This window comes from Lutzomyia longipalpis, chromosome 1 (assembly GCF_024334085.1).
Source record: "Lutzomyia longipalpis isolate SR_M1_2022 chromosome 1, ASM2433408v1".
Lineage (NCBI taxonomy): Eukaryota > Metazoa > Arthropoda > Insecta > Diptera > Psychodidae > Lutzomyia > Lutzomyia longipalpis.
The window spans coordinates 1,019,436-1,034,830 of record NC_074707.1 but is presented as its reverse complement, the minus strand read 5'-3'; the positions used below and the strand labels follow the sequence as shown (position 1 = coordinate 1,034,830).

Here is a 15,395-nt window from a genome sequence, read left to right as displayed (position 1 = left end):
GCGAGGTGTGAGTGACTTTATGTATGTATCGTGATGGATCATCATTGTGCCCGGAGAGGAAGAGATGAGATCGCCTGATAGAATTTCACTCAACTGGTAGGACAACAGACGTCTACCGCAGAATTATTTATCACATTCATGTGTGAATTACATATAGCAGACAATTTTCGCATTTTTCTGTATATATTGTTCACCTCCATGCAACATCATGTTCACAAAGAACATAAAAATACTCAATGTGAAGAAAAAAATATGACTAAAATATTTTTTTTTTTAAATTTTTATAACATCTAGACTTTAATTTTATTTATTTACTTTCGGAGATTTTTGACCTTTTTCATCAGGTACAAATCTTGTTGCATTGTGCTGCACATTTATCCATCAGGAACATTGTTTAAGCCACAAAAGCCTCAAAATTTCTCTAAAATGTAAATGTTTCATTTCATGACGTTATATTATTTTCATATTCTGCAAATGGAAGTAGAGAATTTTCATTCTTTCCACCATTAATTATTTTTCTTTTATTGTTTGCATTTCATTTACATACTAAAATTCACAAACAACCTCAACCACTCGCAAATTAAATCTTTGAGTACACAAGTTACTGAACTTTAATGCTGAATCTCCCAAAGATGAATGTGTGAGGGTATATATAATATTGATTTGCTGCCTTTGTGGTGCTACAGATTAAATAAAATTCAATTAATTATGTGAGTTAATTGAGTTTCATAGCATTTGCAATTTTCAATCAAATGCAATTTCAATTGTGTATATCCCAATTTAAATGTGGGCTATTTCGACATTTAGAATTTTGAACTAAAATTCAATTAGTAAAGCCACTTTTGGTCACCTCTCAGGATAAAACAAAACCAAGAGCTATTTTGAAAGTTAGGGCTTAGTTTTCTCACTACTCTCCTAGCTCTCTATAATCCAATATAACTTCTCCCCTATATTTAGGTGCTATTTGGCAATGTAATTTCATCATAAAATATTTATTTTATGACGTATACATTATGTAAATGGTGCAAATTGTGTAAAATTATTGAAAAGGGATGTTAACATGCATTTCGAACAGAATATGGCACAGCAGCACATTGTAATTGTACCGTCTATTCTAGGTACCTGTAATTATATTTATTTATTAGAATCCCAGCCTCGTTGCTCAGGAGCCCCAAAACACACGTCTGTACTTCACGATATATATTTCAAAAGTGACAAAATCCGTTACAACTATTTACACTGTAAAATACATGACTAGAATACACTACACCTCTTCCCCCTTTAACTCAAAACATAATCTCTCAAGTATGCCGGAAGACGACGCTCTCGTTGGGGTCGTGGTTCCTGTTCCGGTGACTCTGCTGTAGTATTTACAATACTCTCAGAGGCACTCTCAAAATCGTTTTCCTCCTCTGATAATGGTTCTCCATCGTCAGGCTCATCTTCTACATTCTGCTGTCCTGAAGTCGCTCCGAAGTCTTCCGGTGGCGGTGTATTCTTCACAAGGCGCTCAATCATCTGGTTTACATGGCGTCTCCACACTGTTCCATTTTCAGTCTGAACTTTGTATGAGACAGGTCCAGTGACCTCTGCCACCCAAGCTGGAACCCATTGATTGCCCTCAGAGTAGTTTCTCACATACACTGCATCTCCCACACGGAACTTCCTTGGCTGTTTCTTCTCTTTTCCTTCCCCTTTGATTTCCTCCGGGTGTATCCTGCTCAAACATGACTTCAGCTTTCTTCCCATCAATAGCTCACAAGGGGTTTTTCCTGTTGCGTTGCTTGGTGTTGTGTGCTGAGCAAATAGATAACGTGCCAACTTCAAATTAATATCATTCCCTTCAATTTTCGCCAGAGCCTTTTTCGCCTTCTGTACCATAATCTCTGCTTGTCCATTGCTCGCAGGATGCCAAGGAGATATTGTAATACCACGGATGTTGTTTTGTTTGTGAAACTTCTTCATCTCTTCAGACACAAACGCCGTACCATTATCTGTGTATATCTCAGAGGGTACACCATGTGTCGCGAAAAGCTCTCTGAGAATGCGTATGACCTCCTTGCTGGATTGTGATCGAACAATCTTCACTTCCAACCACTTTGACATGGCATCCACTACTATGAGATAAGTCACTCCTTTCACAGGTCCCGCAAAATCCAAATGTAGCCTCTCCCATGGTTTATGCAGTTCTTCATCTGAACACAGTGGTGCTCTTGGCGGACTGTTTCGGACCACTTGGCACCGCTCACATTGCTTGACCTTGGTCTCTATTTGCGCATCAATACCAGGCCACCACATGTAGCTTCTAGCTATCGCTTTCATGTTTACCATGCCCCAGTGTGTAGCATGAAGTGAATTCAGCAGTCTCTCTTGGAGCGTCTTTGGAACTACGACTTGATTCCCCCTCAGCAGGACATCTCGCATGATTGACAATTCTTTACGAACCATAAAGAAGGGTTTCAACTCAGGGTCAGGACATCTGTCGGGCCATCCTTCCAAAATCCACCTCTTCACACGCATCAGTGTCTTGTCCTTCTTCGTGTGTTCCTGAATTTCCACGGCTGAAACAGGGATGACGTCATCTTGTAGCATTAGAATCTCCCCACGAGATTCTTCTTCCTCCGCGAGTTTCAAGCTTTCTCTCACTGGAACTCTACTGAGTGCATCAGCATTTTGGTGTTTCTCTCCGGGCCTGTATTCTATTTCGTAATCATATGATGCCAACGTCAAGCACCATCTTGTCATCCTAGGGGACAATGTACTTTGAATGGGCTTCTTAGGATTGAAAACTCCCAACAATGGGCGATGATCAGTGTAAATCTTCACTTTTCTGCCACTAATATACTGGTGGAAATGTTTCACTGCGGTGATGATTGAAAGCGCCTCTTTGTCTATCTGTCCATATCTTCTCTGGGTGTCGTTCATCGTTCGTGAAAAATAGGCAATTGGCTTCTCTCCTTCTGGTGTTTCATGACCCAAGACTGCACCTACGCCGTAAGGTGAGCTATCACAACACAAGATCAGTGGTAGATCCATACGATAATGTATCAATACGGCCTCTGATCTTAGCTCTTTCTTCAACTCATCCATGGCTCGTTGATGTTCAACTTTCCACTTCCATTCGGCTCCATCATCCAGTAGCCGATGCAGACATTCTGCCACTGACGCCCTGTCTTTTATAAACCTCCCATAGAAGTTTATGATGCCCAGAAATGCTTTCAGCTCTGTCTTATTCTGAGGTGGTGGTGTCTGAACTATGTCCTTCACATGATCTCGTGTGGGGTGAATTCCTTGATCATCGATTTTATACCCCACAAACTCGAGTTCTTTGACACCAAACCGACACTTTTCCTTCTTTACCGTCAGATTTGCCTTCTGCAACTTCTGTAGGACCTTTTCAATCCTTTCACTGTGCTCCTTTTCATTCTGGGCCACCACAAGGATATCATCGAGATACACTTGCGTGCCCGGTATACCTGCCAACAACGTCTCCATAAACTTCTGGAAAATCCCTGGAGCAGCAGATATACCGAATGGCATTCTCTTCACTCAAAACAGGCCCTTGTGTGTGTTTATTGTGAGAATTTCTGCTGTCTTATCATCAACCAGCAATTGTTGGTAAGCCTGTGTCAAATCAATTTTAGAGAAAATCTTACCCGAAGCTCCTGCCAACAATTCATCTACTGTGGGTAGTGGGTATGCATTCGTCTTGGTAGCTGGATTTACAGTAGCCCTATAATCCCCACAAATCCTGATCGATCCATCTGGCTTTCGTACTGTGACAATTGGAGTAGCCCATTCAGAGAATTGCACTGGCTCCAGCACTCCTTGGCTAACAAGCCGGTCAATCTCTTCTTCAACCGCTTCTCGTCGAGCAAAAGGCACGGTTCGTTGCTTCAAAAACACCGGTTGGGTCCCCTCAATCAATTGAAGACTGACTTTCATCTCAGAGTGTGATCCCAATTCATCCCGGAAAACGCTTTGATACTTTTGCAACAACCCCTCTACTTTATTTTCCTCAATCGCATTAATCATTGGAATATGAATGAAAATTCCCAACGGTTGGAACCAATTTCGACCCAAAAGAGAGTTTCCGCCGGACTTGGTGATTATTAGTGGCAAATTTACAGTCTTATCCGCCAACTTCACAAGAACCACCGCTTGTCCTACAATCTCCACTCCTCTCTTTAGCCAAGTCTGCAATTTGAGATTTGAAGACTTCAACTTTGCTGGAACCTTGAGGGTCTTCCATTGATCCCAGCACATCACTGTGTTCGATGCGCCAGAGTCTATCTCCATGCAGATCTTCCGCCCTTCAATCTGCAATTCCACTTTATGGCCAGCCTTTCCAATCAGATTAATTGAGGCCAATTCCCCTTCAGTTGACTCTTCAGGTTCTTCCACGGCATTTACCTTCTTTTGCTTTGTCTCCTTGCTACGACAAGCTGCCGCACTGTGTCCAATCTTGCCACACTTCCGGCAATCCTTATCTTTGAACCAACAGTCAGCTGCATCATGCTTCTTCTTGCATCTATAACACGTCTTTTGAGAAATCTTGGCTACTACAGGTCCCTCATTTGCTGTAGGAACTTCCGCTTTCATTTCTTCAACACCTTTGGTCGCGGTTTCATCAGCGCGTGCCATCTCACATGCCGTCTTGTAGGTAAGCTTCTTCTCAGAGAGCAACTTCTTTCTCAATCCCTCGTTCAATATCCCACAAACAATACGATCGCGTAGCATATTCTCCAATTCCTGGAATTGGCAATGCTGACTGAGTTTGGAAATTTCGGCAATAAACTCAGATACGCTTTCTCCGGGCTTCTGAACTCTCTTCATAAAGTTGTATCTCTCCATAATTACATTCTTTTCTGGCCCATAATGCTCATTTATCACTGCGACCAATGCCTCGTAGGTTTTGTCCAGGATCTTCTTTGGCATCACAAGTCCTTTCAGAGTCTCGTAGACATCATCACCAATCTCCGTAAGCAAATATCCTCTCTTCTTGGAGTCCTTGGTGATATCATTCATCTCAAACCAAATCTCTAGCCTCTCACGGTAGCTTTCCCATGATCTCTTGGGGTCATATGGCCCCAAATTGGGCCCATCGCGGCTTTTGCGCTGGGTGGCCTTAACCTCATTGTTCTCCTCCGTCGCCATGTGTACCGTCTATTCTAGGTACCTGTAATTATATGTATTTATTAGAATCCCAGCCTCGTTGCCATGTGTACCGTCTATTCTAGGTACCTGTAATTATATGTATTTATTAGAATCCCAGCCTCGTTGCTCAGGAGCCCCAAAACACACGTCTGTACTTCACGATATATATTTCAAAAGTGACAAAATCCGTTACAACTATTTACACTGTAAAATACATGACTAGAATACACTACAGTAATTGCACGTGTAATTGGAGAATTGTTATAACATCACAATGAAAACAATTTTTCTCCAATTAGTTTACCTTCATTCAATTAATTGTAACAGAAAAAAATTATTTGTACTGCACGTGATTAATTTAAAGGAAAAATAATTTCATTTTTAACATTAAAGTGTGACAAAGAGCTTTTTGGAGCTTTTCCTAAACATTTTTGCCTGTCTCTATTAGCTTAGTCTTTCCCAATTAATTTTCACATTTTTTTTTTCATCCCAACTCAATGGCATGAAAATTCCATTAGAATGATCTTTCATAGTCCCCAATACGTCTTCCTAATTCTTTACAACATTTTGTGTCTTGAAAAATTAAAATGGATGATTCCGTCCTTTTCCACCATCCTGCGCTGTATCTGAAGCGTTTTATTTAAAAAATTTAGCAGGTCATTGGGTGGTTCAGGGATGAGGTATAAGCATTGAAGGCACGACACAGACAAATTGACATACATTTAAGGACATAATCTTGCGGGTATAATTCTCAGTTTTGCCGTGAGCGGATGTTCTTTTGAGGGAGGTAAAATGGGGGGTTGATTATATGGAATCACATTGAAAATGCTACCCTTTTGGGGAACCGCGTGATGGCATGTAGTGCTTGCTGTCATTATGCGGCAAAGGGCTACGATTAAGGGTGTTTGTGGATTTATATTGAAAGCTTTTTCGTGCAAATGAGATGCCCTTTTACTTCCCATACACGAATCTGTTTTGGAACTTCTCAACCTGCCACACGAGAGATGTAAACGGAATTGTGGGTGAGTGGCGACCCGTGGCGACATATAGTAGACCACAGAGAGCAGAGTATTTTCAGGAGGTGGCGGTAGGTGGGTTTACATAAACAAACACCAACAGTCTGGTAGCCCCAGGGGTGGGAAAATGAAGATTTCTAGCTCATGTATCATCCCCAAGCAGACTGTTTTGGGTAGACACATGGCATCCAGCTAGCGAGAGTAAATGAGACCAATTTCTCCACAGGGGGTGGATAGAAGCGAGCAAGACACAATACTGGGTATGACTTTCGTACACTGTCCACAATTAAACTTTTCAGCATCTCTCTAGCTCAATGGAAGGAGCGTGGAAGGGGGACCTTCTATGGGACGTCCCAGAGGAAACATGGACGCAAGAAAGCGAGAATATGAGAGAGAAATGAAGAATTATTGAGACCCTCATAAAATCACAATGTGTCAAATATTTTATTTTGCCTTCAACCCAACTTCTCAAAATATCCCATTTAGAATCCAACCGAAATCTGTGAAATTATCACCACAGATGATGTAAAGTTGACCAAGTGAAAATATTGGGATGAAGACGAGGATTTTGAGGAGCCCTTCTTACAGTTTTCGTTGAGACAAAATGATTGGAGAATATACAATCCCCTACTTATAATTGAAAGCTTCCTACGAAAGCTCTCTAATTGGAATTTAATAAGAATACAATTTTTAAGCTCATTTCTCTAGTGTAAAAAAAAATTGGACGAAAATGTTGAAATTATTCGTTGACACTCCATCTTAGGACCAAAAATTCAGCAAAGTTCTCATTGCTAAAATTAAAATGTTGTATACAGAAATTGCTACAATAGAACTTCATTTCCCGTTTGTGATGAAAATTACGCGACGGAAATACGCGCTTGCGTTACGTTTCTCGGTAGGCAAAAAAAAACCGCGCGTTTCACTGAAGAAAAAGAGGCGTATATGTAGCATTTTTTATTGTTGTACCGTCTCGTGAGTTGGGTGCTTTTTTTAGGCGCCAACGACTAAATATTTTGCTTTTTTAGCGCTTCAACGCACTCACGTCGCTCATAAGATCACAACGTGTAGAACGAAAGACACTTTGAATGCTTTGAATATAAATTAAAAGACACAAAATACTTAAATTTACTCCGGCTATTTACTCCCGTTTTATTTACTCCTCTTTTACTTTGGTAAATGAAAGTAAATAGAATGTGAAGAAAATATAAAATAAAATCACATTGACTAAAATATTCAAAGAACATTTTCGTTTGTATTTCCTTTTACTCTTCATGCACGACTCAACTGAGAATTTCTTATCGGAGGTCTTCCCCAAGAATTTTCTTGAATGCCAAGGGGCCAATATCATGCGCAAACAACTCTATAAACAGACTTTCTTTCTTCGGCTGTGGATTTTTTTTAGACTTTTGAACTGAAAAAAAAATCACATCGAGGGATTTCTGAGGAAAACATCTGCTCCGTGGAAAATTAATTGTCATCGTCAGGAGAAAATGTTACTCTGTGATGTTGAAAATTATGTACATTTATATACGAAGAAAATCTCATGAAATTTAAATGTGCACAGAAAACTAAAAGTGCGCCCCTAATGAACTTGAGTGGGTGATATAAAACGCTTGTCATTAAAGTAAGGAGAATTAATTTCATTTTCAAATAACATTGGTGCTAAAATAGGGAAAATTTGCTCAAAATATTATGGCATCGTTTGCAAATAAAGTTTGTTGAAAGCTTAGAAAATTATATGTAGCTGCTATATTATGTACAGAGTTTTCATGCTCTCTAACTTTCCCCAAACTAAGTTCCAATCTTTTCTATGTTACAACATAATATGATTAAAATTAAATAATTATTATACAATAGGGGAGGGCGGGGCTAATAAAGTCACTTAAGGGTTTGGAAAAAGCCTAAAATATCATATTTCCTAGCTAGATAGAACAAAATGATCTGAGAAAGAGTTGTAGGGCAAGAAATATACCAAAGAATTGAGCTATTCATTTCACTTTAACTATTTGGGAAATATGATATTTTGAGCTTGTTCTAAACCCTTAAGTGACTTTTTTAACCCCGCTCTCCCCTATAGTTTTCAGAGATGCTCTATATTTACAACACAAAGAAGAGAAAAGACAAACAAAATCAAGAAACTTCTCAGAGACAAAGGAGTTTATTCATTTCTGTATGAACAAAATTCTCATTCGAGGAAATAAAATCCGAGAATCAAAAAAGAAAAGAAATCTTTAATTTAAGGTTAAAAATTATTACTATGATTTCCTATAGAACGTAAGAAAATGTAATTTTTGGATTATTTAAGAAAGCTCTTTACAATAACAAGAATTTCCCATTTTCCGCGCATCGCGTGAAAGTCCAAAATTGAGTAAAAGTGAGAAATTAAAAGATGTTCTTTTGCGAAAAACCACTGTACCGTGGTTGGATTAATTAGGACACCCACCAAAGCTCTTGTCTTAATTGCACAAAATAACTCAACCACAAAGTAGTCACTAAGTAATCCCTTTTATCCTCTTGAGAAAGGATATAAGATAAATATCTTTTAAGTAAAATCCTTTCCCATAATTCATTAGCCTCCGATCTCCGGCTATAGGATTTTAGATTGCGTTTGTATATAAAGCAATCCCTTTGTGAATATTTTACTTGAATTTATTGTCGTCTTACTGCCCAACCCCCAACGAGGATGTGGTGAAAGTATTTTTTTCGGGAGGTTGGTAAAAAGCTCAACCCTCCGTGAGTAAATAATAAAATACAATTGAAAAGGGAAAGACTGCTATTTTTTTTTATCTATATGTATTTATCTTTCAATTTCTCATTTCCCGAATCAACATGGAAACCCCATCTCTTTGGGGAGAAGGAAATGTTGTACAGAGAGAATAAAAGGCGTCCAATGAAGTGAAATTAATTATGAGAAAACGTGTCAAGTAGGACACTTTTAAGATTTCAGACAGATTCTTTTCTCTACTTTACTAATTTCTTCGAGAAGTTTGAGAAATTGATAGATTCTTATTGGGTTCCATAAAAAATTCTTTAAGGAAGCTTCCTAAAATCAGCTATTCCAGAACCTTGTATGAACTGATGATTATATATCAAAGCTCTCTTAATGTTTAAGCTTTTTAAAAGGAAGAAAAAAAAACATTACGAATTGGAGGCCAACCCAAAGTGTATTTGTTTAGCGCATTTACAGGGTCGAGTGAGCTTTTTTCATTGGACCTTTTTTTGCTATTTTTTTTTTGTTTAATTATTTTCATTTCCCATGGAGAAATAAATATGTACCACCCTCCTCTAAAATGGAGAGGTTAAAAGCCTCGATGAACTTTTATAAGTATAAATTGAATTTTTTTGCACACGCAAAATTTTCTCGCGCCTATGTCAACATAGAAATTCCCAATATGTACATAGTAGCATACATATAGTTTGTTACATTCCTCTTTGTACATTTGTGTGTGAATTTTGGGTTGTGTATTTTCATTTTATTGATTTTCATTTCTATTTATATTGTATGGAATCTAGGTAATACCACGAGAGGGTCTCCTTCCCTCACTCATTTCTTTTTCTTCTCGAACCGACCCAATAAGAACGAAAAATTGATTGAATTTCTCAATTGTATGAACATTATTACGGAGTTCTTATGAAGGAGTACATGTTTACACACATCCCAAATGTATGTATGGTACCACCCCGCTTAAATTTCTATTTATCCATAGAATAATTTTCTTATGTTTTACGTCTTGCTTGTACCTGTTATGTAGGTAGGCAGGTACTTCTTTTTATGAACAACATGAAATGTAATATCCCGAATTGAATTTCATTTCCCTCCGTCTCGGGACGCAGAAAAAAAGGGCATGTCTCCTACATGTTAAAAGCTCACGTGTGCATATAGCAAAAAAAAAGAATCTCCGTGCGGTATATTTGCCTCCAGAGTTAAACTGATGGAGGAAAATACACAGGAGATGGACATATTTAAATAACAATGTGTAACCATGTGTGAATTTCCATTAGAAAGGTCAATTGACCAATAGGGAATGCTTTTCCTTTCGTTCCATTGCTATATAGCATTCCCAATAAAACAGCCCATATATAGAAATTTCAACAATTCGCATATATGGAGGATATGTGTATGGGACATTGTATGAGAAAGTTTCTTCTCTTTTAAAAGCTCCATCGGGTAACATTTTTCGCATATGTATGTGCCACTTTGTAAATTTATTTCCAACATGTTTGCCCTGAGGGAGAATTTTAAATCACTACGTCCAACTAATCCATTAAGGGAAAATTCAACTTCACCACTTTGCACTTCTGCATGCAATGTGGAGTTGTTGTCATTTTCTCGTACTCATAGGGTAGATAAGCGATGGCATAGGAGAGAACTGATAGTGTGCCAACACTATCATTCGTTTTTATGTGTGCGGTAATTTGGGAGAGGCAAATCACGATCCATCGAAGCTATAGCAATAAAAACCAAAGTGACTTAATGATATCATTTGAAGTCACAGATGGAACTTGGCATGAAACGAACCATTTGTGGTCCTTATAATGGTCTAAGGATTGAGGAATTACGTGAAGGGAGAAATTTATTGGTTAATCGGTTTAACTCCATAATCTATATCTATCGTAATCATTAACCCTTTCGCGACTACGAGAAATATAAAAAAAATAAAATTTCCCTGAAAAATGCCTCCTTGAAAATAAATCATTTTATAAGAGAGATTTCCATACCACGAATTGTGTCAAAATCACTTTAATTCAATGCTCTGTGCAAGATAAATTCTCCTCCCACCCCTCCCTCCACAAAAATTCATCCACACCAAAGTCAAAATTCAAATATAAGACGTAATTTCTCAAAATTTGAAAATTCCTCCGTTCGTGAGTAAATAAAATTTGTGGAGTCTCCTCCTGGCAAGTCCCCAATTATCTAGTGTTTGCACTGTCTGTTCAACTCGCGTTTTTGGCATTATAAAAGTCACGGCTGTAAATTTTCACTATGCTTCATGGCTTTTTAGTATGCATTCGGGAATGAATATAATACACAGTCAGGGCAAAGATACATAACTCCATAAAGGGACGAAGAAGCGCATGTCTTTACACTTGATATATTTTTGATGAGTCCCACAAAAATTGTGCATTATTCTTCCTTTTTTTTTAAAAAAAAAAAAAGCTCCTATCTAATAAATCGATAAAATGCCACATATTTAACGACCACCATGCAATATTCTTCACATAATTCATTATTCTAGCAAATGGATGGGGTGGGTGGGAGCTTTATTTTCCACCCAATTTGTATTTAAATCGAAGTTGAAAGCTTTTGTCTATGCGGTTTATTTTTTTTTTCTTGTTATTTGATTTGCTTTATTCGCTTTTGATCGTATTGATTGGATGTTAGAGGGTAAATATTGAGGATAAAAAAACTCTTGTAGTTTTAACTTACCAATTGATGTTTGGTCTTTTTTTATGTTTTATCGTCGATGTTATTTTTTATAATTAATGATTTGTGTCCATTAGTGCTCGCCCACTGGGTTGGTCCTTTGCTTATCGTTCAATCTCCACACTTTTAGTCCATAAATCTTACAATATATATTAACTTTTATATAAAACACTGAATTCGTTTTTCTTGTGATTGCTTTCAACTTTTAACTGCTGGACAAAAATTTCATTACTATGTACTTCCGCTTGAATTCCGGGGGGCTTGAAGCTTCTTTGTTTCTTTTAGGCTTGGTTTTAGTTGATTTGATAAATTGTTTTCTATATAATTTGAGTGATGTGTTAGGCGTGCTTGTTGAGGGATGTGCTGCTCCTTAAAATTCTTTTCACACATGTAAGATATATTGAATTAACTGGGCTCTTCATAAGTACATTTCCACCATGATATGTCACAAATTGCATTGAACACAGCTCCACGTACACCACAAAAATTCTTTCTTTTTGTTCGTTTACAAAAAATTTTATGCTTTTTTATGCTTTTGCTTTACATGCGCTTTGTGCATTAATTCACTTTGTGCCACATAATGCTGATTAAATTGATTACAATTCGTGTCTCATTGGCTCGGTGTTTTAATTAGAAAAATTGACTTATCGCACTTTCAGACACCCCTAATAGGGTTCCACTTAGGTCGCATTTTTTAGGGTGATGCGATACCTACAGAGAATATATTCTAATTCACCGTTACACCGTTTATTTGGTTCTTTTCACCGCGATGGAGAGAAAATGTTGGAGGTAGGAAAAAAAAAACTTGTAAATATTGATCGTGACAATTTCTCTTGATGGTTGTTTTCCTGTTCTATGCGGGGTGGACAATATACAAAAGCACTTTAAGGAAATTAATCATTTTCCCCCGAATAAAATCTACATTAACATGTAAAGATATATCCACAAGGTATTTTATATTGTGCTGTAGCAAATTCACAAAAAATTCTTTAACATGAATTCTTACACGCAATTCTATCACTAAATATTTGTATATATTTTTAGATAGATATATTTTTAAGGGTTTTACTTCATTTTTTGTTTAAACGAACATCGTTTTTGGTCAAAATTATGATATTTTTGGTTGAAATATTACAACAAAACACGAATTTATTGTCTTTTTACATAAATATACGAAAATTTTTGGTCCACAACTTTTCACAGAAGATTTAGGGATATTTTATATATATTTATTTTTTTCTTTAAATAAAAAAGTCTATTAAAGGGTGAGGAATTTTTAGTATAGGTATATAAGTCTATATATATCTTTCGGTGTGCTCTTCTAATTATAACAGCAAAAACTCTAATTAAATTCCTCTTTGTACAACATTGCGATTTTTATGGACTCCACTAATTTATTTAACACCTCTTCTCGGGGCTTTTGCCGCTTTTCCGCGTCTCTTCAATTTTCACTGTGAATCCCAATTTTTCACATTTTCACAACATGTAGTATCTTTTTTTATAAAGCTACATCACGTTTTTTTATCGCCTCGTGTGGTCTGTAGATTTTTTTTTATTATTATTATTTGTTGGCTGCTTCACATGGCAAAGTAAATCGAAAAACAACGAAAAGAAAAATCCTCAAATTGGTAAATTCACAAATTGAAATAAAGTGAAAATCTTCAATAATTCAGTTGATTAGCGTAGTTGATTTTCTGTGTGTAGTAAAAAGAAAATGATATGAGAAAAAGAAAAACCAAGAGAGACACACTCAGAGTTGGTTGGGAGACACGATATGAACTTTTTCCTCGTTCCTTCGTGTTCAACGTCCTCGCGTGGACTGAAAATGCGACTGTGGTGGAAAGTCTATTTGGAGCAGAGAATTTCCCGGCTCTCTGAGAGACTGTTGTGAATTATATGTATAAAGTAAGAGGTATGCTCTCTGTGTATTTTGAGATTGATAGAGTTTTCAAAATAGAGAGTTGCTGCAAAAGTAATTGAAGATTATGGTAAATATAGTATTATTTAAAAATTAACTTTTAAAACATTTTTAAATCTTCTTGTTCTTGGAATTTTTGAATTAATTAAATTTTATAAATGTGACAAAGAAAGGTAGATCTTTCGAGCTTCTTAAGCCTAAAAAGCTCCGTCCAAATTATGTTAAAGCTCTTATATTGAATAACGAAATAGCTGTCCTTTAAATTTTCTTCGAAAGAAAAACTAATTAATTTACAAATGAACTTTTTAACTGACCCACGAAAGCCGGTATACATCGGTTTTCATTCGCTTTTCCCACAAATTTCCCAACTCCATCTGCTTCTCTTTCGCACCTCTAACTGCCCGCCAGGCGTTGGTAAAGTCCACACATTTTCCCACAAATACTTTAAAGGCCACACAACCGTTCACCACTTACGTTAACTTTACTACATTCATACCAAAGGCATTTTCAGGTTGAAATTCACGATGGTGAGGTGCTCAAGAGTGTCTAATTTACTCCGATACCAGGCGCCTCCACTGGTGAAAGCTCAATGCTCCGTTCGTGCACGTTTTCCACTCTCTCTCTCTGTCTCATTTTCTCTCTTTATCCCTATCTCATCAACCTCATCGACCTCATCCCACAGCATAAAGTAAGGCACACTGACACACTCCACGTATAAGAGAGAGTTAAGGAAAATGTGCAAGAGGGCTTCCCAAGACAGAGAGAGAAAGAGAATAAAGCGAAAATGTAAAAGAGAACAAAATTGAAGACATTATTTATATTACAGAATAGGTTATAATCCACTTCGTTAGCTACTCACCCTCGTATACTTTCGCGCCCCAAAATAGGGGTAACAAAAAAATATATAGAAACAATAAAAATGGCAGAACATGAGATTTATTTTACCTTTTCTTTGATGATCGCCTATATAGGTACGCTATATACGTTAAATATACCTGGCCCTAAAAACTAATCTGAGAGAGTTGAAGAAAGTTTATCTAGATAAAACCTGAAGGTTTTTCTTTTTATTCTTAATCAGATAGAGAGCGGAATGAATTTAATTAATTATCACTATTCCAGTGAAATTTTTCTATGGTGGTAAGTTTCTTAATATTTTTTTCTAATGCCTTTGCGTGTAACTGGTTCGATTTTCCCAAAAGAAAATGATTAATTCATAACAAAAAGAAAATTTGAAATTATTTCAAAACATCTCGATGGTTTTTTCTTTAATTCTTTTTTCTTCTAACTCCTGATAAAGTGATAACGAAGAAAACCAACGTGCCAAAAAAGTTTTCCTTGGCATATTGTGCGCCAAATTGTGGCTAAAATTCAGAGGAATCCCAAAAATAATTATCGCAATAAATCGCCTGGAAATGTTTCGGTCGTGAAAAGCGGCATGGTGCAAATAACACTAAATGCTGGGGAAATGAAAATCTATCAGAAATCATCATTTTTCGACTTATTATTTCCCCCTCGTCAAAGAAAAAATATTTCCTTCCGCCTTGTTTAGCTGCCTAGTGCTTGTGTTTGACACCCCAACAAGAACCACCCTCTCCCTCATATTACATTTGTATATAAATGTGCACACACGTGGCCCCTTTGATGGGGATCAAAGATATTCCCATCCATAAAGAATAAAAGATATTCCAGAGGGTTGTAATTGGGGCGACAGGGATGGGAGGGAGGTTTGATGTGGGAACAGGAGACTTCGGGATGGGTGAGTGACCCACATTTTATGAGTATATGGTGGGAATAGCATAATAAATTTCCCACCTCTGACCTTTGACACCCTTTTCGCACTGACTGAGAGAATTTTGTATTTCACAGAGAAAAAACCCTC

General features: G+C 37.2%; 3 protein-coding genes across 8 annotated transcripts in view; all 3 read right to left on the bottom strand.

The window, feature by feature from the left end:
• LOC129786356 (small conductance calcium-activated potassium channel protein) overlaps positions 1 to 13,419 on the bottom strand; it is an 87,146-nt gene extending 73,727 nt beyond the window's left edge. For all 6 annotated transcript variants that reach the window (XM_055821302.1, XM_055821304.1, XM_055821301.1 and 3 more), the window contains exon 1: positions 11,602 to 13,419. The gene's annotated coding sequence lies outside the window, so the exon portion shown is untranslated. The remainder of the gene's footprint in view (positions 1 to 11,601) is intronic.
• On the bottom strand, positions 1,184 to 5,317 carry LOC129786365 (uncharacterized protein K02A2.6-like). Its single transcript, XM_055821335.1, has 2 exons — positions 5,245 to 5,317; positions 1,184 to 5,179 (listed from the first exon to the last, which is right to left on the bottom strand). Exon 2 carries the CDS (start codon positions 5,155 to 5,157, stop codon positions 3,550 to 3,552), a length of 1,608 nt encoding a protein of 535 aa, XP_055677310.1. The 5' UTR covers positions 5,158 to 5,179; positions 5,245 to 5,317; the 3' UTR covers positions 1,184 to 3,549.
• Positions 1,282 to 3,540, bottom strand: LOC129786810 (uncharacterized protein K02A2.6-like). The gene has a single exon (XM_055822051.1). It carries the CDS (start codon positions 3,538 to 3,540, stop codon positions 1,282 to 1,284), a length of 2,259 nt encoding a protein of 752 aa, XP_055678026.1.
• Positions 13,420 to 15,395: the final 1,976 nt, after the last annotated feature.

What these genes read in the sequence shown, in the direction of transcription:
- LOC129786810 (XM_055822051.1), bottom strand. Translation starts at nt 3,540, where the DNA reads ATGCCATTCGGTATATCTGCTGCTCCAGGGATTTTCCAGAAGTTTATG.
- LOC129786365 (XM_055821335.1), bottom strand. Translation starts at nt 5,157, where the DNA reads ATGGCGACGGAGGAGAACAATGAGGTTAAGGCCACCCAGCGCAAAAGC.